The sequence below is a fragment of the Malaclemys terrapin genome, chromosome 21 (genome assembly GCF_027887155.1).
Source record: "Malaclemys terrapin pileata isolate rMalTer1 chromosome 21, rMalTer1.hap1, whole genome shotgun sequence".
NCBI classification, from domain to species: Eukaryota; Metazoa; Chordata; order Testudines; family Emydidae; genus Malaclemys; species Malaclemys terrapin.
In genome coordinates this window covers 1,095,547-1,116,666 of record NC_071525.1, presented here as the reverse complement: position 1 = coordinate 1,116,666, position 21,120 = coordinate 1,095,547, and the positions used below count along the sequence as shown (strand labels likewise).

Below are 21,120 nucleotides of genomic sequence, written 5' to 3'. Positions count from 1 at the left end.
TTGCTCAATCGGCCCTTTCACAATTGCAGCCCCCCCGCTCCCCCAGTTCCTCAAATGTTCTCTGCTGCCAGCCGCGCCCCCCGCCCGCCACGTGCCGGGGGAAGCCCCGGGAGCCGCGCCCCGCGCACGGGCTGGCGGAGCCCGAGGCAGAGCGATGCGCGCTGCGGGGCGGACGCCGGCAGCCCCCGGGGCGCAGGAGGATGTGGGCGCTGCGGGCCGCCGGGGTGCTCTGGCTGCTGGTGGCCGCCGCGGCGGGGCCCTGCCCGCGGCCAGGTGGGTGCGGGGCCCGGGGGGCGGCGCGAGGGGCTGCGGGCGGCGCTCCCTGCGGGGCTGCCTGGAGCCAGACCCCGGGGGGAGATCGGGGCTCCGGGCAGCCGCGGGCGGGGGGGGGGGGTCCTCTTTCGCCCCGGGAACATTGCACAGATGGGGGGGCTGGGGGCCAGGACTCTTGGGTTCTCTCCCCGGCTCCGGGAGGGGAGTGGGGTCTGCTGGGTTAGAGATGGGGCTGGGAGCCAGGACTCCTGGGTTCTGCCCCTGGCTTGGGTAGGGGAGTGGGGGTAGAAGCCAGGACTCCTGGGTTCCGTTCCCGTCTGAGGGGGAGGGAGGGTTAAGACTCCTGGGTTCTGTTCCGGGCTCGGGGAGGGGAGTGGGGTCTGGGGGGTCAGGGGAGGGGGCTGGGAGCCAGGACTCCTGGGTTCCGTTCCCGGCTCCGGGGGAGGGAGGGGGAGGACTCCTGGGTTCTGTCCGCGCTCCGCGGGGTTGGGGAATGGCCGCGCCGCGCGGTGTTTTCAGTCGGGGCTGAGATTTATTTACTCCTGGTTCTCCCCCTCCGTCCCGCTCCCAGTGACTCGGGGTGAGCGTTGCCCCTCCCCCCGGCGTACTTCTACTGGGACCCCCCCCAACCTCCTCTTCTGTCCCCTGAACGGCGGGGCCCCACCTGGGGCTCCCCACGCGGGCCGGCTCCTGCTCCCCTTCCTGGCCGGAGGTCCCTGGGCTGAGCCGAGCTGGGCAGAGGCCCTTAACTCCAGGGCTCCCAGCTGGTGTTGCCTGGGGGCTGCCCCCCTCCCTTGCCCGGTGCCATGGCGCTCTAGGGGAAGAGCTGGTCCGCGGGGGGGGGGGGGGGCATGGCAGCCTGTGAGAGACCCGTGTGCTCTGAGCCCCCATCCCAGTCACTGTGCAGCTGCCAGGGGTGGGGAGCGCGGCACAGGGAGCACCCTGCCCTGGGCCAGGATTGGGCAGTGGGGGGACCCCATGCTGCAAAGGGGGCACCTGGGCCCTTGTGACCAGCGGGCACCAGAGGAACTGGTGTGGAGCCCACTGCAGCCTGGGCAGGGGGATGTGGGCAGAGGCTGCTGCCGCTCTCATTCTGCCCTCCCCAAAGCCGGCACAGACCCCTCCCCCCCAGGGGGCCAGACGGGGGCTCTGGGGGCTGCAACGAACTCTGCACTTGTAGGAGGGTAACTTTGGCCCAGGCTGGGGGGTGCCCTTCTGCCTCCCCACTCTCAGCCTGCATGACCCAGCACCACCCCACTGCCCCTGTCGGCTGGGCTGCACCAGGCTGGTCGGGCCAGCGCAGAGGCTCATGAGTGGGGCTTCCCAACTGCCCCACATCTGTGCCTGGAGTCTGGGGTCCTCCTGCCTGCAGCCTCTGAGCTTCCCTGCTCTGGTGTCTGGCCGTGGCCACCCGGGGACCGTGCCGGGGCAGCGGAGACCCCGGTGGCAGTAGTGGGATCTTGCCACACAAAGACCAATGTGCTGCTGGCTCTGGGGAGAGCCAAGAAACGAACCCAGGCGTCCTGGCTCCCAGCCCCCCACTGCTCTCCCCAGGGAGGAAATGAAACTTCTCAGCGCAATGGGGAAGTGCCAAGGGCTGAGTTGCTGCTGCTGGGCAAGTGGGGAGTGGGTCCCTCGGGCGCAGGCCAGGCGGTGCGGAGCTGCCCAGCCCCTGGTGCTGGGTTTGGCTGGGCTCTGAGCTGCCTGCCGCCATGTGCGTCTCCCCTGAGCCTCCAGGCCTCGCGTTGTCACTGGTTATTGATACCCAGGGCGCCCCTCGGTGATGTAAGGGTTAAACCACCCGGCGGGGTCAGGACCCCAGCCCAGGGGTCCCAGACGGGGAAAAGGGCAGTTCTGGAACTGCCCAGTCGTGGCCTCCAGGGCCCAGGAACTCTGTCCCACGGACCCTGGGCACCAGCGTGCCTGTGCCGGGGGCGTTTGAGGGCCTGGCTTAGAGGCGCCCGTGCAGGGTCCTTGAGCCAGGCACTGCACAGAGACGGCTCCTGCCCCAGAAGCTTCGCCTAAGGGGCCAAGGGAGGCAGGACGGTTCCCCCGGCTGGATCTTCAGGGAGCTGAGGGCCAGGGAGGTGCCGGAGCTGCCCCAAGGGAGCCTGTGACAGAGCTGGGAAGAGAACCCAGCTCTCCTGGGTCCCAGCCCAGTGTGTGGTCCCTTCAGTGGAGAGGTGTCCCCCTCCCCCTGCCCGGGGTGCCCTATTACCCCCAGTTTACGGGGACGGGGGGGTTGCTGCCCAAGGCTCAGCCTGGATTCGACCCCAGCTCTCCTGGCTCGCAGCCCCACGCATGGGGGGCTGGTCCCTGTAGCGCAGGTGCCCGGCCCCTGGGATTAGCAGGCAGCCGAGAGTTCTCTGTGCTGAGCTGGCTGGTTGCGTAAGTGGGTTCGGGTAGAACTGGCTGTTCCCGGCAGGGCCGCGCAGGCACCGGGCACCGGGAAACTGGAGTGTTTGCTTTCGCTATTGACATTTGTGGGTTTGCAAAAGTCCCAGCTCCCGTGAACCCGGTTGTGTGTGTGTGTGTGGGGGGGGGGCATGTAAGGGAGGGGGACAGGGGGGAGCTGTCCCCCTCTGACCGTTACAAACTGCCTGGCCCAGCCATGATCCAACTGAGAGAAACCCAGCTCTGGCCCCATCCCGGTGCCGGTGGTGACTGTCCCAGGGGTGGCCTTGAGGATTAAGCCTTTGAGGCCAGCAGCCTGGGCCCTGGTCCCATGGGATTGCTGTGCACGCTGGAGCCCTGGACACCCCTCCCCCTCCTTGCTGCTGGGCCCCCAGCTTGCCAGGGAAATGAGGAGGGCCCAGGCTGGGGCATGGCTGGCCGGGCTGAGGGCTCTGGGGCTGGGAAGGGGGGATCTGCTGGTGATGGGGCCCGGTGCAGTGACTTGGAAAGAGGTGGGTGAGGAAGCGAGAGCTCAGCCAGGCCAATGCTCATTCAGGCTTGTCCTCTCCAGCAAATATTGACACAGGCTGGTTGTCTCCTCCGGCAGGGAGCCCCTGGGCAGTGTTTCCTAGGAGCCGGGAAGGGGGCCCCTGGGAGCGGGAGCCTCTGCCCTCCAGCCTGGTGGGGAGATGGAGGGTCAGCACCACCATGGCACACAGCAGCCAGTGAGAGTCCTCTCCTGTGCCCTCATAGCCTGGTCAGCTTGTGGCACCCAGGGAAGGTGGCAATCCCCATGGAACAGAAGGGGAAACTGAGGCACAACAGGGTTATTTGCCTAGGGTCATACAATGAGTAGTGGCTCAGCTGGGCATGGAACCCAGGAGTCCTGGCCCCCCCAGCTCTAACCCCTAGACTGCACTCCCTTCCCTCTGCATTAATGGCCCTTCCCCTCCTGCAGCCCTCCCGCCTGACACGGTGCTGAGCACCGTGGGAGCAAACGTCACCCTGCCCTGCCTGCAGCGGCAGCCGGAGCCAAATGGCACCGTCAGCTGGAAGCTGGAGAACCAGGCTGGGAGTTCGGAGCGCGCGGTGCTGGGCGCCAGCCTGCTGCTGCGCCGGGTGCAGTACGACGACTCGGGCAGATACAGCTGCTATGTGGGCGGCTGCCTGGTGCGCTCGCTGCGGCTGCTGGTGGAAGGTGAGTCTGGCTTGGGGCGGGGATGCCCGTGGCAGGGGCTGGGGGGGCATGTCCGGATCCATGGGCGCCAGGACTGGGGGGGTCCCGCTGTGCCCGCGGGATGCTGCAGCAGTGTCCAGGCCTGTAGTGTCCAAAGGCTGCATCGGGCGAGCAGCGTCACGCGGTACCCGGCGCGGGTCGGGACGTGCCCGGCTCGCGTGGCTGGCTCCCCTTCTGCCCCCTGCCCAGCCCTGCAGCCACTAACCCCTGCTCACAGTCCGGGGGCTCCCCTCACCGCAGCTCTGTCTGACTCCAGAGCCCCCGGAGCCGCCCGGTTTCTCCTGCTACCGGAGGAGCCACGTCAAGGACATCCTGTGCGAGTGGCAGCCGCAGCGGAGGCCGTCGCCCCGGACCAGGGCTGTGCTGTGGGTGAAGAGGTGGTGAGAGGCCTGGGGGAGCTGAGCCGCGTTTGGGGCTGACCCTGAGGCCCTCGAGGAGCACGTGGGGGTAACCCCACCTGGGACCCAGCCCTGGAGTTAGCTGTTAGCCATGGAGCCAGCCGGGCACGAGAGCGAGGCCAGGGCAGGAGTTGGTGCAGGCGCGGGCAGCATGGCTGGGCTGTCGATGCCCGGCAGGGTCCCCCCCCCCCCCCCCCCAGCGGCTGGCTCTCCGCAAACAGAGCTGGGGCCTGCTTTCCCGGCACCAAATTGCCCTCCCACCTTGCCGGGTGCTGGATGGGGGGACGCCACGGCAGGGTTGGATGTGGAGGTCCCTTGGGACTCTCTCCCTTGGCCGGCAGCGCCAAGCCCTGGGGGTGGGGGAGGAGTGCTGCTGGCCTTCAGATCAGACCCAACGCCGAGGGCTTGACCGTGCCTGCTCAGGAAAGAGCCGAGCGCCTTCTCCCAGGCGTCCTCCCCCCATGCCCACACCCTCCCTACTTTCAGTTCCATACAGAGTTCTTCTCCTCTTCCTGTTCGAAAGCGCGGCCCTGCGGCTGCTCCGTTCCCCCCCAGAGTGGCTGCAGTGCAGCACTGTGTGCAGGGAGCCCTTGGCCGGGGGAGATGCCCGAGTGGGGCGGGAGGCTGCTGTTGCATGTTGCAGGCTGGGGCAGACCCTGCTGTGACTTTGAGCTGATGTCGGTAGCTCTGCCGGGTCCTGGGGTGTTCCCGACCTGGGGACGTGGGTGGGGGGCGGTGGCAGGGCCCACTGGCTGGGTGCTGCGCCTGGCCCTGAGCCGTGTTCCCTCCCTGGCAGGCTCACGGGGGAGAACGCCACGGAGCAGCGCTGCCGCTACTTCCCCAAGGTGGAGAAATTCACGTGCAGGGTCACGGTGCCACCCAGCGAGGACGACACCTTCCTGCTGGTGTCCATGTGCATCAGCAATGGGGCGGGGAGTGCGGTCAGCAAGGACCAGGTCATCTCGGCCAACCGTGTCTGTACGTATGACCCCCTGCCCCTCCTGCTGCCCCCCTTCTCCCCACGCCTACCCCACTGCCCCTCCCCGGAGCTTTGCCTGCTGCCCTCCCCGTTTTCCAGCCAGGTCTCTCTCCCCATGGGGCTGCTGGGTGCTGGCGCTGGCTGAGTCTGCAGAGCCGAAGCTCCCCCATCCCTGGCCCATCTGCCATGGCAACCCCCTGTAACGATGCTGGTTCTGGCAGGACACAACTGAGAGTGCCAATTCGGGACAAATTGCTCAAAGCAGGGCAGTTACAGCCCAAGGCTCGGGTTTCTCCACCTCTAAGGCAAACCAAACCAGACAGACTAAGAGGACTTTGGTTTCACCCCACTGGCTAACCGCAAGTCACACAAGCAATTCCCTAAGACATTCCAGTTTCCCAGTATTACCACCAGTGCCACTCGTTACGGGGACGAACAGTTATGAAAACCAACACCCCAGTAAAAGAAAAAAGGTTCCCCCGATCCCAAAGGACCAAGCCCCAGACCCAGGTCAATATACAAATCAGATCTTACCCATAAATCACGCTGTTGCCAATCCTTTAGAATCTAAAATCTAAAGGTTTATTCATAAAAGGGAAAAGATAGAGATGAGAGTTAGAATTGGTCAAATGGAATCAATTCTATACAGTGATGGCAAAGTTCTTGGTTCAGGCTTGCAGCAGCGATGGAATAAACTGCAGGTTCAAATCAAGTCTCTGGAACATCCCCAGCCGGGATGGGTCCTCAGTCCTTTGTTCAGAGCTTCAGCTTGTAGCAAAGTCCCTCCAGAGGTATGAAGCAGGATTGAAGACAAGATGGAGATGAGGCATCAGCCTTATATAGTCTTTTCCAGGTGTAAGAACACCTCTTTGTTCTTACTGTGGAAAATTACAGCAAAATGGAGTCTGGAGTCACATGGGCCAGTCCCTGCATACTTTGCTGAGTTACAAGGCGTATCTGCCTTCTCTCAATGGGTCCATTGTGTAGCTGATGGTCCTTAATGGGCCATCAGGCAGGCTAGGCAGAGCTGACACCAACTTGTCTGGAGTGTTACCCAGAAGCAGAGCCCAAGTTTGAAATACAGACAGTATAGAGCCAATATTCATAACTTCAACTCCATCACTGATACACGCATATAGACAGCATAATCCTAACCAGTAAACCATAACCTTGTCTTAGACACCCCATTTGAACCCCTTTATACAAGATTTGGTGTCACTACAGGACCTTGGTTGCAACCATGTTCTATACGGTCCCAGTTCAAGTCAATAACGTGACCCCCCCCTCTCCTGACAGTGAAGCCGGACCCCCCAGTGAATGTGCTGGTGGACCCAGTGGAGAGCGCACCCCAGAAACTGCGTGTGAACTGGACATATCCGCCCTCCTGGGACCCTAGGTTCTACCGGCTGCACTTCCAGGTCCGGTACCGGGCTGAGCGCTCCCAGAGCTACACGGAGGTGAGCACCCCGCCCCCCGCCATCGCCCTGGGCTCCCCGCCCCTGCCAGGCCAGCTCCACGCATGCCCCATCCTGCAGCTGCTGGGCAGGATGGTCTCCCCCTGCCACAACCCCTGCCCCCCAACTCCCGTGCCTGGGCCCCTGCCCCCAGAGCTACAGCATGGGGAGAAGGGCCCGGTGCATCGCGTTTCCCTGTGGACAGCTGGGCTAGAAAGGAATGGGGGGCTGTGATGCTTCCTGGGTGTACCCCGGGTTCGGAGGCGCCTCGCTAGCATCATAACACACATCCTAGACTGAGCCTGAACGTTGCTAACGGGACGTTAGTACGGGCCAGGAGCAAAATCTGCCCCCGATCCTCCCAGTGTACCGCAGCCAGGCAAGGCTGGGCTCTTCCATTCCTTAGCAAGCCTGGGTGCCCCTTGCAAGCCCAGAGAGATCCGAACAGTCCTTCGAGCCTTAGTCACACACCGACCCCCGCCGGCTGCGGGGTTGCTCCTCTGGAGTCTGTAAGCTCCATTAGCATCTCCTGCCTGCCCGAAGGGAAGATGTTCGGCACCTGGTGACCTGCTTGACTCCCAGACCTCCCGGTCAAGGGACCCACCTCCTCCCAGAGGATCTGGACGCCCAGCAGAGACCTCCCCTGCCCCTCATCAGTGAATTATCCTAGACAATGGACTCAGGGGATCCCTGTAAAACTCTGCACCCCCGGTGCCCTCTGCTAGTTGGCATCACGAGGTTCCGGGGTCACAGGGACCCGGGCTGTCCCAGCTGGGGAGGAGGTGGGGAGCTGTGCCAGTGCTGGTGCCCATGGTTTAATTCTGCCTGTTGCTTGCAGATCGACGAGCTAAGAGAGACATCCCTGGTGATCCATGATGCCTGGCATGGTGCACGGCACAGGGTGCAGGTGCGGGGGCTGGAGGAGTTTGGCCACGGCTCGTGGAGCGAGTGGAGCCAGGAGGCTGTGGGCACCCCGTGGACAGGTAGGACTGAGCGGGAGGGGAGGGGTTCTCTGGGTGCCACCCCCCTTCGCCCCGATTCCCAGGGCTGTTCCCTCACTGCTGCTGTCCTTGGATTGCAGATCCCAACGGCCTCGAGTGGCAGACAGGATCCTACAGCTCGCAGGTAAGGCAGGGGGTGCCGGGGCTGCCTGCCCGTTTGCTAGGGGCCCGTGGGCCCCGGTGGGAGGGGGAACAGGCCTCAGGGCTCAGGACTGTATGTGCTTCACCCAAGGGCTCTGTGCCCTGAGGGAGTAGGAGGGGGACATGCTGTGTGTTGGGGGTGGGGAGGAGGAGGGGGACGGGGGACATGCCATGTGTTGGGGGTGTCACAGGCGGGGATGGGGGAGTGGGACGGGGGACATGCCGTGTGTTGGGGGTGTCACAGGCGGGGATGGGGGAGTGGGACGGGGGACATGCCGTGTGTTGGGGGTGTCACAGGCGGTGATGGGGGAGGAGGATGGGGGACATGCCATGTGGGGGGGTGTCACCGGCAGGGATGGGGGAACTGGAGGGGGGACAGGCCTTGTGTTCGGGGTGTCGTGGGTGGGACTGGGGGGACCCTTTGTCCCTGTTGCTAACCCCCTCTGCCCCATCTCTCTCCTCCAGTTCCCCTCGGATTATGATTTCTACAGCGACACGTTCACGGGCTCCCCCGGGCTCTATGGCACAGAGGGCGCGAATGGTAATGAGACCCCCTCTTGCCCCCCGTGCTGATCTGTCAGGCCCAGGGCTCCCAGGCGGGCAGGGCTGCCACACCAGGGACATGCGGGGCGACCCAGAACCCAGATGGCAGCATGGGCCGAGCACCCGGACAGAGAGCCCTGGTCAGCTGCCTCGGGACGGTCTGATCCGGGGCAACCGAGCCAGGGGGCAGCCCGATGGGTGGGCCCCAGGCTGGCTGTGCCGGCCCACAGGAGGTCTTGGTCATTCTCCAGGGCTCCCCAGCCTGTGGCAGCAGGTTTCTGGCCTTTGTAAAGCCCTCGCTGGCAGGTGGCGCAGAAATATCCAGCCCTGCAAAGCGAGCAAGGGGGGAGGGGGGGGGCAGGCTGGGCCTTGCTGTGCTGGTAACGATGCCCGTGTCCCCTTGGTTTGCAGTGGGGGGTCTTGGTGTCGGCGACCACTCCACCGTGCCCCTGTACACGTTCCTGGTCACTGGAGGGAGCCTGTTCCTGGGCACCGGCCTGCTCGCTGGCATCGTGCTCAGGTGAGACGCGGCCAGGCCAGCTGCCACTGGTCCTGTGCCCGGGCTGGTGCCGAGGGGTGCTGGGCCCCAAGCCCCTGGGCGGGGTGATGGCACCGGCTGGCCTCCTGGGGAAGCACTAAGGGAGGGACAGTCACTTTCAGCTGGTGCCCCCTGAGTCGGATCTGTTACTCCGGTGTGACTCTGGAGTGACTCCCGGGCACCAGGGCAGGACCGAATCTGGCCTGCTGGACTCAGCCGAGTTCCTGACGGACTTCCTGACGGCCAAGAGAGGCCATCTCCATAGAGCAGTCCGGGGGTCTTCTGGTGAACAGGAACGGGCCCCCTGCCCCCTTATATGGGTGGCCACTGCTGGCCCCAGCAGTTCTCTGGGGCTGGGATCCTGGTCTCCCTCCAGCTGAGAGATGCCCCTGAGGCCCCTGGCAGGGCTGGGAGAGCCCCCTCCAGCCCCGCTCATGGACTCCTGCTTGGCTCTCCACTGGGGTCCTTTCCTGAGCCCTGTGTGCTGGGGAACCCAGAGGGGCTGAGGGGCCCGGGCCCTGCCCCCAGCACGACTCTCCCCCTTCCAGCTGCGAGTGACTCACCCAAACGGTGCGGTGCGGGGCTCGGGCGAACTGCCATGGGAGCAGCTGGGTGCTTCTCGCTCTCTGTGGCCCCCAGTCACTGATTTGCTGCTGACCCTTGTGCCACGGAGAGCTGCCCTGAATGCTCATCTCACAGGCTGTTACTGATGAAGACTCAGTGGGGCTTTGCCCCCTGCCTGCCCCTGGGGAGAGCCACGGGCCTGGGGCAGCCACGGTGTGGTCCCGGGGCCAGCAGGGATCGGGGTGTCTGAGGGGTGAGCCTCCAATCTCTGCCCCTTCCTGACCTGCTCTGTGTTCAAGGTACAAGAAGAAATGGAGGAGGGGCTCCCTGGGCCAGGGCAAGGCCAGCGCTGTGGTCCAGCACCCCTTGGTGCCGCTGGCTCCTCCGAGCCCCACGTCCCCGCTGAGCGAGGCCCCGCTCCTCTCCCCTCCAGCGTCACCAGGCGCCCCTGGCAGCGGGGACTTCGGCCCCTTCGACGTCACCAACATGGATTACCTCCTCGTCCCCCAGTAGCCGGGGAACCAGCCTCGCCAGCCTGCGACGCAGCGACTGCCCCATCAGGCGCCAAGGCAGGGGCCCGACCTTGTGGCTCGGCTATAAATAGCCCAGCCCTTAACAATAGCTCCCTCTGCCCTGGTGGGCTGGAGCCGGTGCCGGGCAGCGCCGGGCTCCCAGCAGCCGTGGTTCCCGGGACTCTGCTGGAAGGAGTCAACCTCTCTGTCCTTCCTGGGAGACGGACCCGCGCCCGCTGGCACCTCTCCCACGGTCTACCCCAAGCAGCCGGAGCCAGTGTTTCCCGGCATGCCTCGTGGCAGGGTTTGGACAGTCTTTGGCGGTGGGTGGGGCCGGCACCCTCGTGACGCAGCGTGGAGGGCGTCCGATGGGCCCACTTCCCGTGGAGGGTGGCAAGGGCTGGCGGGGCCCCAGTTCCGGGAGAGGGGCATTAACCGGTAGAGCCGGGCATTCAGGGCACTGCCTCTCGGCCAGGCGCTCGCCAGGGGAAGTCAGCTGCAGAGCTGGGGTGAGGACCAGCAGCACCCCGGGCTCCAGTCCGAGCCAGCTGCAGCCGCCCCGTCCGAGGGGGCAGGGGCACCCGAGGGCCCCCAAGCTGTGGGATGACTCAGGGCCTGCCACCGGGCAGCTAGAGATGCAGCTCCAGCCCACTGCCCCCCCCCCCATTGTACGGGGCTGGAGGTGCCAGGAGCGACCCTGTCACGGGGAACTCACCATCTATATGGACAGGGGGGGGATGGACAGCGGCTCAGAGTGGGGGCAGGATGTGGCCGAACTCACCCAGTGCCCTCCCCACTGGGCCTCACCCCCTCCCTGCAGCTGCTTGCGTGGGGCTGTAACAAAGGCTCCCCCCGCCCCCCATGCAGTGCTGGGGGTTGGATTCTCTCGCCCCCCATCAAACTGGTGTTTGTGTGAAGAGGGTTTTGTACAGGAAGAGCCGTGTGTTGGCAACCGTGTGTCCAATAAATGTTTTTTTACGCGGGGCAGAGGGCTGCTGCTGGGGGGGAATTGGGGGGCTGCTCGGGGGCATTAGCCGACCCCCCCGCTCTGGGCGGGGAAGACGCCGAGCCGGGCGCCGGGGAGGCCGCGACTGCGTAAGTGGCAGCAGTGACGTGTTCCTACGGGGCTGGCGAGCCCAGGCCAGAGCCACGCAGCGAACCCAGGAGTCCTGGCTCCTAGAGCTGCCCTTTGTTTCGCACCAGGGAGAAGGAAAACTGGCGGCTGCAGCGGGCGCACGTTCACCGGGCACCGCGAGGGGAGGAAACCACAGGCCGGGAGGCCAGTCTCGCCCGCTGCCCTGGGGAGACAGTTCCCCTTTGGGGCTGGCCCCTGGCCCGTACCAAGCTGCACAGGATGCAGATGTTGCTCCGGGGGCTGGGACGAGCGCGGGGTGGGGGCGGGGTGCAAAGGCAGCAGGGTCTTGGCCACCTCTTAGCAGCAGCAGCTGGGGGACGGCAGGGCCAAGCCCTGGGCCCCGGGGGTTCAAAGGGGCAACACGCGGGGCAGGGGCCAGGCTGAGCGCTGAAGCTCAGGGCTCCCTGGGGTGCTAGCCCCACTGCTGCCTCTGCCTCTCCCTGTGAGCGGCTGGGGCAGCCCCCGCCCCCGCCCAGGGCTGTGCAGAGGAAGGTTCGCTGCCTGCTATGTAAATGGCCTACCCTGAAAGTACCTGCTGCCAGCAGCTCTAGGCTGGGTTTGAGTCAGCCCCTTTCCCGCAGAGCCCAGAATAGCAGGCGGGGGCGGCTGACAGGTGAGCGAGCGGCCCTCTGCCCCCAGGGTGAGGGTTCACACAGCCAGGCCCACAAGCTGGGAACCAGCCACAAACACCCCCCACACACTCTGTGCCTTGGGAAAGGGGTTCGCCATTGTGCTCACGGGGAGCTGAACCATTCTGCCAACCTGGCCCCCCCAGGAGCAGCAGGAACTCACACAGCTTCCAGCCTTGGCCAGACAGCAGGCGGGCGCCTGGGCTCCGTGGGGGGAACTGCCCAGCCCGGTACGATCCCCCCTGGGTGGAACAGAGGCGTCGCTGTGCCAGACCTGAGCCTCCAGCGGCCATGGGCCCAGACTGGCTCACGCAGAGCGGGTTCTTCCACAGCGACGCTGCCGGCCCCAGCCGCACAAGGCCTGAGCCCAGTGGTAAATCCAGATTGACCCCAGGCTAGCCGCAGAATCCAGCTCACGCCAGCTGCGTGAGTTGTGTGTCGCTCACTTCTGTGCACACATTTTGTAAGACACAAAGTTCCCCAAGTGAGGGTGAGAGCAGGAAGCTGACTAACCCCGTCTCTGCGGCAGAGGCGCTGAAAAGGGAGAAGGACAGATTTTTTTTCCTTCGTGCTGATGCAAATCAGAAAATCCCAAGCCTTGCCACTGATTTCAATGGGCTTGGAACCAGGCCCCACTGCAAAGATGCAATCAAGCACTTATTGCAAATGCAGCGCTAGCAAGTGTCTCTTCTGCCCAGGCCTCAGCAACACGCAGACGCTGGGCCAGGCTTTTCCTTGAAGTGACAGTTTATTTCCTCCGAGCACCATGGCTGCAAGCAGCCTTGAGTCAGTTCTCACCCGACAGTCAGAGACGTCATAAAACCACCTCGGGCAACATCATAAATACGTTAAAAACAATGAATACAGACAAGCAGCTGGTTAAAGACACCGTCTCCAAAGATCAAAGGTCTAACACTGGCTATGCAGCCCCATGGGGCACAGCTGTGCTAACAGCCGACCCAAAGAAAGCATGACGACCTGCCGGGACGCTCTGCCACGCTCTTGCCCAACCCAGGAGCGTCTCCGAGAGCTTTAGTCCAGCTGGCCGCTTCCCGGGAGCAGGGCCGGCTCCAGCACCAGCTTGGCAAGCAGGTGCTTGGGGCGGCCGCTCCGGAGAGGGGCGGCAGGTCCAGCTATTCGGCGGATGATCCCACACTGCCAGTTGGAGCGAAGGACCTTCCGCCGAATTGCCGCCGCAGATCACGGCTTTTTTTTTTTTTTTTTTGGCTGCTTGGGGCGGCCCAAACCCTGGAGCCGGCCCTGCCTGGGAGGCACGCGAGCTGCATGCACATGCTAACTCGACTCCCCTGGGACACCGGCTAGACCCAGCCGCAGCCTGGCTCGCTTGGGGAAGGGGATTCGATTCCGTCGGAGGGGCAAAGGCGCTTAGGGCATGTCCTCTCGGCAGAGCTAACGCACGTGTCGCCCCCACCCTGCACGCGAGGGTGTTGGTGCGTTGCCCGGAGGTGGCTGGCACAGGGTAAATGGAGCAGAGCTAACTCCGCATTGAGGACAGAGCCTCAGCCTGGAGCGACCACAGCTGGCCGGCCTGTGTCTCCGGCCACGCTCCAGCAGGGAGAACCTGCCTGGGAACTCCTCAGGCCATGCAACTAAAGGGAACATTTTCCTTCCTTGCCTGGTCCCACCCTGTACTGCAGAGTCCTCGCCACACGGTGGCAGTGTTGACCCGAGCACTAATTGGCCCCTTTCTGGACTCTGCCCACCCCAGGGGGCAGGGATGACGGGGGAGCCCCTGGCTCTGTGTAGGGGGCAGAGCAGTGGGGAGGGGGCGGCCGCCGGGGGATTGGGGGCTCTGCTGGCAGTTTGCATCCCCTGCCAGGCACCAAGTCAGCAAAGCAGGTGCTAACCTGAGCCCCGACCAGCCGGGGGGCTTTGCTGAAGCAAGGCCTGGCAGAACGAAGCCCAGTGCCGGACGGCGGCAGTGCCAGCTCCCAGGGGTTTACTCCTGTTCCCGGGGGCAGCGCCTGAACCGACTTGGGGCTTGTGGCTCCGGGACCAGGCCCCGTTACAGGGAGAAAGCCAGAGTGCCAGTCCTGCTGCCCCTCACTCAGGCCCCACCGGAGCAGGCAGGTACTTAAGAGTCTGGAGAGGCAACCGGCCAGGCTTACAGAGTACGTAACGCCGTGTGCCCCCTTCCATCGGGCAAGTCCTCGTTCAGGCACTGCCAGCAGTACGGGCAGGCAGGCCCCTGGGAACGGGCCCAAGGGGCACCCCGGAACGACCCCTCTGTCAAATGCTGCTCCCCGAGGAAAACCGTAGGGGACTTCCCCGCAGAGGGCATGTGAAGAGCCCCAGGCTGAATGGGAGTGACGTCATTCGAAGCCAGGACTCGGCCCATCTAATGACCCTATTGGGACGTGAAAGCATGTCAGAAAAATGCCCTTCCCGCAACCTAGTGCAAGACCTGCCGGGGGGGGACCATTACCGCCTGCCGGGGGGGCCCTGGCCATTACCACTTGCCAGGGTGTGTGTCTTGCACTACCCGAACACAGAGGCTGCCCTCCACTCCTACCGCCGGCTCCTATCCAGCCAGCTCCTGGCTCGCTGGCTTTCACGGCCTGGGTCCCCGCCACGAGGGCCGTCACTCACCCCACAGGCCTGGGCCAGAACAGCAGCGTTTCAGGCCGGGCGAAGAGGAAGCCAAGGTGGCAATTGGGAACAGCAGCGGATCCCTTTCCCATTTGTCACACGCATCCTGCCCCTATGCTGAGGTGGTCCAACCAGCCTGCCAAGCCTACTGCCCACCTGGGGAAGCTGAGAATTCGCTGGGGAGATCACGTAACCCACGGGGCAGTCGGCTGCAGACTCAGTATTGGACAGCGCCGGCTGCAGGCGTTTGGCCCTGGCTTTGGGCTACGCCAGGGGTGGGGAAGACTGGAAGGGAGAGAAGGCCTGGAGGGGGAATGACCTTGCAGCGGAGGGTCACAAGGATGCTCCCAGCAGGGAGATACCGTGCGGTCGAGTCAAACATCTTGCGCTGGACAGAAAGCAGGGGGGCAAAGGGGCCTCCCGGGGTGCGGGAGAGTCAGGGAAGCAGAACGGCTGCCCAACGTGCCAGTGGAGCCGGGCCCCAGCTGCCCACAACCATCAGAGACCCCAGGAAGCCAAAGGGGACGTCACCCTCCCAGACAGTGGCCAGGAGCCAGCGGGGGAGGAGCTCTGGCCTGTGCCAGGCCTTGAAGGGGATTGGGACCAGGAGCAGCTGCTCGGCCCCGTGCCCATTGCTGCCCAGGGTCACGCTGACTGACAGTCCCAGGCAGCGCGGGGTCACCCCCCCGGAGCAGGGCATTGGGAGACAGGCTAGTGGGCCAGCCGGCCTGCGGGACGATCCGCTCCGGCAATCCCAACATCCCTTTATACTGGCACCAAAGCCTGGCAGCTCCGGCTCTGTGCAGGGCCCAGGGGGCTCTCCGTGGGGCAGAGCGTTCCCAGACTGCAGCCCCGGCTAGCCAACGGGGGCGCCGTCCTGCAGACAGTGACCGGGCCCTGGCTGGAACGAGATCAGATGTGCTGGGGAGCGGGGTCTTTGACTCTGCCCAGGATGGGCCCCGGAGCGCTTGCCGCTCCCGCGATGCACCTGGCTCCACGCACAAGCCCGCCCGGCCCCCTGGCTGCCCCGAAGTCCGTGGCGAAGCCCCAGGCAGCTGGCTGGGCATGGCCGCGCTAATGCAGCTTGCTGTGCACGGGGTGCAGCAGGGTCATGTGCTCCGCCCCTTTGAAGGGCAGCTTCTCCGTGGAGTAGTGATGCACCACTTCGGGGACGCTGCCGAAGACCCCGCTGGTCTGGCTCAGTGTGTACTTGTTGTCCTTGGTCTGGGCCACGATGATGTGGACGCATCCCTGACTGGTCCTGCAGCAAAGCCATGGGGGGGGGGGGGGGGAGGAGATCAGATGTGCTGGGGAGTGACCGCGGGGGGGCTCCCTGGGCCCCACGTGCTACAGCCAGCACTGACCTTAGTCCTTGCTCTGGCTCCTCATGTATGAAACCTCGCAAGGCCCGAGCAGCTTCGTTATCCCCACTGTGCAGAGGGGAAACTGAGGCACGGTGAGGCTTGGCCTCAGCAAGTTAGTGGCCGACCCAGGAGTCCTGGCTCCCAAGCACTTGAATTCACTCCCCCTCCGGAGCCAGGAAGAAAACCCAGGGGGAGTCTTGGCTCCTGACCACCAGGCCCCTCCCAGAGTTGTAAATAGAACCCAGGAGTCCTGGCTCCAAGTGCCCTGCTCCCCCCACACTGGGCACTGAAGGGTGACCCCAGAGCAGCAGTGACTGGCTCCAGAGGGAAACTTCTCCATGGATCAGACCCAACAGGAACTGCTGGGTGCAGAGCTACAGGCCGGCTCCTTGTCCAGTGTGCTGCCCTGGGGGCAGGGGGTGTTTCCCGGGATACAGCCCTGGGCACCACCACCTCCAGGCTCTGCCAGCTAGCCCTGCTGCCAGGGCCTGGCTCTCTGCTGCCTGCCCCACCGCTTCCCAGGCCAGAGCGACACCATCGCCCCCGCCAGGCATGACGGGAGCAGCCGCACGAGGCGCTGGCGAGTCCCTGGGTACGTTCCCCGTTTCCCTGGGCTGGGCCCGGCTAGGGGCTGCCCAGGGCCATTCCGGCCCCACGGTCGCCTCGTCACCAGCCCAGCCCCTGTTTGTTCCCTTCCCTGCTCCGATTGTTTCGGCTCCAGGGGCTCCACTTCCTCAGGAAGGAAACGCCGCCAGCACTGCCGACAACGATCCTCCAGCGCTGCGCCAGAGAGCCAGGGGCCGGGCACTGCCGCGACCCGGGGCGGCCCTCGGGGCCGCGTCTCCCAGGACACAGCCAGCAACAGGGAGGCCGAGGGGGGCGCGGGGCCTTTGCCCCATGCCTGGCACGGGGGCTTCCCACAGCGCTCCACGCCCACAAGGCCTGGAATCCAAGGGGGTCAGGCTGCTCTCCAGAGACCCTTCAGCTCAGGAAAGGTGTTTCTGTAATGCCTGTGCTTCCCACAGAGCCCTCCCAGAATGCCTGGGTCCTATTTCCGGCTCAGGGAGGGGAGTGGGGTCCAGTGAGGGGCTGGGAGCCAGGACTCCTGGGTTCTCTACCTGGGAAGGGAGTGGGGTGCAGTGCTTAGAGCTGGGAGCCAGGACTCCTGGGTTCTATCTGTGGCCCAGGGTGGGGTGTGGGGTCTAGTAGTGGCCAGTGCAAGGTGCCCGTTATGCCCCGGGACACGACCGCCCCAGGGGTGTCGCCCCCCACGTTTTATCCCATTTCGATGGATCCCAACCTCCGCCCTGCCAGCTGAGAACCTCCTGGCCACAGGTGAGCCGTATCTCCCAGCCAGCCCCATCCAACGCCCCCGAGGCTGGGGCCCTGATCTCTGCTCCGCCTGCCCCCTGCAGGCAAACGTCGCCCCTACTTACTTGAGCGCGATGGAGTATTTGCCATTCCCCGTCTCGCTGGTCCGCACCAGGTAACCGGCCTCTTTGCAGGGCTGCAACCGGCTCTCGGCCTCGGCCCGGGTGATGGCTCCATGGTACCAGCTGTGAGGAGCAGAGAACGGGCTGGGTTTCTGAGCATGTCCTGCAGGGCCCGAGTCCTGGCTCTGTGGGGTTACAGGGACCCCTCATGTGCTGGTTGGAGGGGGGGCGGTTAGCTCTGGGGGTGCACGGCACGGCACAGGCTCCATCTTTCCTCTCACGTTAGTAAAAGGCACCTGCTTTGCCCAGCACGTCTCTGGAAGCAGGGCTGGGCCCTGGGGGGCGGGATGCATTTAAGGGCTGGGTATCCAGGCCATCGGAGGCTGATAATCTCATTAGCCTTAGGAAGTGGCTGGAGCTCCTGGGATGGGAGGAGATGGGGCCAGGAGGGGGCCCAGCGAACTGCGGATCCCACTGGAATCCCAACCCTGGGGCTGGCCCAGAGCCACCGCTCAGCTCCTCCGCTTCCTTGTTCCAAAGCCAAGATTTGGAGGCAGGGGGAGGAGAGAAAAATTGATTTCCCCAAGCAAGCGGGGAGAGCCTGGGGCAGAGGGGTCGAGACGAGGGACACCCGACTCCCTCGGAGGGACAGGCTGGTGGGAAGGGGCAACGGCGAACCAAAGTCACAATGCAGCCTCGTTTTGTTTGGGAAGCTCCTGGGATGCAGGGCTGGGCAGGGGAGGGGGGGTCGGGCAAGGGGGTGGGCAGGAGGGGAACAGGCGTGGGGCTGGGCAGGAGAGGGGGGCGGGGCTTACGGCTGCTTCTCCAGCGCCAGGGCTGGGTCCACTCGCTCGCCCTCGCCGTGGTCTGGGAGCGTCGGCTTCAGGGTCTTGGGAGTCCAGCTCTTCTGGCGATGGTGCTGCCGCAGCGCCTCATCCTTGGGGGCGCCCGCCCGCTCTGCTCCCTCAAACTGGACTGGAAGGAAGGGCTCCGTTCGCCGATCGGCAATGGGGAGAAGTGCCCGACTCTCCCCACCCCGAATGGGCCACGCTCCTCTCCCTCGTGCTTGCCCTACCTCAGCTCCCGGGCTTCCCCAGCCCAGATTCTCTCCAGCAGCTCGGGAGCCCAGATCCCCTCCTCACCCCCAAGGACGGGCCCCGGGGCCCCTGCCAGGGGGAGGGCGCTGCCCACTGGACACGGGCACCGCATGGCGTGGACGGACACCCTGGCATATTGCTAAGAGAGCCAGTCCCTGGCCTCTGCTAGCAGGAGAGTGGGGCAGCTCCCCATGGCAGCCTGGGGCCATGCGGAAACCAGAGCGACCCCACGGCTGCTCCCCTGCAGCCCTGAGAGCAGGCTCCAGGCATGTGCCCATATGCCTCTGTCATCTGCAGGCCCACCGCCCCGCCCGCCCCAGAGTCCCCAGTACCCCACCAGCCAGAGCCTTCTCCCCCCCACCGCTGGCCAGTGCCCCACAGCCCCACCCCCTACCTGACAGAGCCTTCACTATCTGCTCCTTCTTCCACTCCCAGGGCTGCTCGTACTCCGCGGCAGGGCGCTCGTCGTTCTCCGGGAGCCGGCTGTCCACCACCCGCGCCCTCCTGTCCTGCAGGGTGCTGGCCGGTGCCTCCCCGGGCTCATAGGGGGTGTCATAGAGCTGCGGCGGGGCCTTCCCTAGCTGCTCCTTGGAGCCCTGCCGCTTGGGTGCCGCGTCCGGCCGGGGACCGCCCTCCCCCGGCTCCCCGGGCCCGTCCAGCAGCAGGATGGCTTTGACCAGCGGGTCCTTGGAGCCCCGCCTGCGGATTTCTGAAAGGCCAGGGGAGAACCAGAGTCAGGCAGCCCCCCAGAGCCCTGCAGGCAGGGTGGGGGGAGAGGGCAGCAAGGGGGCCTGCCCCCTGCCCCATAATAATGCCCAGGTGACCCCCAGACCCAAAGGTGGGGGTGAACACCCTGGAACCTGCAATGTCAGGGCTCAATCCAACACGCCCCGCCCTGGGAGACTCCCACGGGCTCCCGCAGGCGCTGGCCAGGCCAGTACCCAAGGGCTGACCCAAGCTGGTCCTGGGAACACCCCGGCTCTGCAAAGCCAAGCTCCGGGAGGCAAGGAATTAACGCTGCTTTGTGAGACATCGGCACATGGAGCTGGAAGGGCGAGGTGCTGTCCCTGAATGCTATGGGGCTGGGAAGACAGTCCTAGCCGTGGGGCTGGGAAGAGGGCGTGTCCCCCAGGGCTTAGCACTGGGGTACCGATGAGTGCCAGGGTAGGTCTGGGGTCTCTCTGCCCCTCCCCAAGGCGCCGCGGGAACAGAAACAATCCTGGAGCTGCAAAGGGATCCTTCCTGCTGGGAGAATGGAGTGGGACGTGCGGACGGGCTCCCGGAGGAAATGCAGGCAGGAAGCTACGCCCTGGCTGTCCGATAGGAGCCCCTGCGCCGGGGCAGGCCAGCGGGCGCAGCGAAGCCGGGCTGGGATCATGCTCGGGACATGCATGCAGCTGGCCAGGGGCTGGGGACTCGCCCCGGGCCCCCATCACGGGCCACCCTCCATGTTCACACTCAGCACCGGGACCCTTATCCCCCAAGTCACGGAGCTGAGCTGCTCCCCGGCGAGAAGGGGGCCCAGGGCCGAACTCCCTCATCCGGGAGGAGCAGGGATGTGAACCCGCTGTGGGCAGCGTGGGGCAGGGACCCTGCCCAGCGCCTACCAAACAGGAGCCCACCCTGCGGCCGGGGCCCACGCGGGCACAGCCGAGCCATCAATAAAACCACCCGCCCGCCCACCCCCAACCCTTCTCCGTCCACCGCGAACCCCGACGCCCCAGGCCTGACAAAGTGCCCTGCATGGAAAAAAACCATCAGCCAGCAGCAAATCTTTCATTTCCAGCTTCCGCTCCACTCGTTTCCTGTTATTCCGCCCAGCTGCTTGGCCGGGGCGAGCCGGGGCCCAGCGCAGCGCGGCACTGACTTGGGGCGGCTGTGCTGGGAGCCGGGCAGCCAAACACGCCGGGTTGCTAGGCGCCCGTGGGATGTATTTTTCAAAGGGCAGCGGGAGAAAGTTGCTGCTCGGGGACTTGGCTGTAAAACGAGCTGTAAATTACCGCGATTCCCTGGGCTCGAGGGAACCGCAGAGCTCCCAGATATTCCCCGTGCCCCCGCTGCTGCCCCTCGGACAGCCCGGGAGAGCTACCACCCTCAGCACGCTGCCCACGGAGACGCCCGGGGGAACCTCGGAGGCGAAAGCGTGAGACGTGCTGAGACAGCTCACACAGCGGCTCTGCCAGCACCCCTCCAACCTGACCCACAGCCCCTCCTCTGGCCCAGCCCGGGGCACCCCACCCAGCTCTGCCAGTGCCCCTCACTCCCGACCCACAGCTCCTGCTAGGCCAGCCCGGGGCACCCCACCCAGCTCTGCCAGTGCCCCTCACTCCCGACCCACAGCTCCTGCTAGGCCAGCACGGGGCACCCCACCCAGCTCTGCCAGTGCCCCTCACTCCCGACCCACAGCTCCTGCTAGCCCAGCACGGGGCACCCCACCCAGCTCTGCCAGTGCCCCTCACTCCCGACCCACAGCTCCTGCTAGCCCAGCACGGGGCACCCCACCCAGCTCTGCCTGTGCCCCTCACTCCCGACCCACAGCTCCTGCTAGCCCAGCACGGGGCACCCCACCCAGCTCTGCCAGTGCCCCTCACTCCCGACCCACAGCTCCTGCTAGCCCAGCACGGGGCACCCCACCCAGCTCTGCCAGTGCCCCTCACTCCCGACCCACAGCTCCTGCTAGGCCAGCACGGGGCACCCCACCCAGCTCTGCCAGTGCCCCTCACTCCCGACCCACAGCTCCTGCTAGCCCAGCACGGGGCACCCCACCCAGCTCTGCCTGTGCCCCTCACTCCCGACCCACAGCTCCTGCTAGCCCAGC

At 65.4% G+C, this 21,120-nt stretch overlaps 2 protein-coding genes across 2 annotated transcripts in view; one reads left to right on the top strand and one right to left on the bottom strand.

The window, feature by feature from the left end:
• The first annotated feature begins 102 nt into the window (after positions 1–102).
• On the top strand, positions 103–11,018 carry IL6R (interleukin 6 receptor). Its single transcript, XM_054010949.1, has 10 exons — positions 103–273; positions 3,626–3,865; positions 4,161–4,284; positions 5,099–5,280; positions 6,578–6,738; positions 7,574–7,718; positions 7,817–7,860; positions 8,343–8,418; positions 8,832–8,940; positions 9,822–11,018. Exons 1-10 carry the CDS (start codon positions 201–203, stop codon positions 10,033–10,035), a joined length of 1,368 nt encoding a protein of 455 aa, XP_053866924.1. The 5' UTR covers positions 103–200; the 3' UTR covers positions 10,036–11,018.
• A 1,504-nt stretch (positions 11,019–12,522) lies between these two features.
• Positions 12,523–21,120, bottom strand: part of SHE (Src homology 2 domain containing E) — a 13,363-nt gene continuing 4,765 nt past the window's right edge. The window contains exons 3-6 of the mRNA XM_054010948.1: positions 18,697–19,011; positions 18,021–18,180; positions 17,209–17,328; positions 12,523–15,669 (exon numbers count right to left, since the gene is read on the bottom strand). Of these exons, the coding sequence (XP_053866923.1) occupies positions 15,483–15,669; positions 17,209–17,328; positions 18,021–18,180; positions 18,697–19,011 (782 nt within the window). The 3' untranslated portion in view covers positions 12,523–15,482. The remainder of the gene's footprint in view (positions 15,670–17,208; positions 17,329–18,020; positions 18,181–18,696; positions 19,012–21,120) is intronic.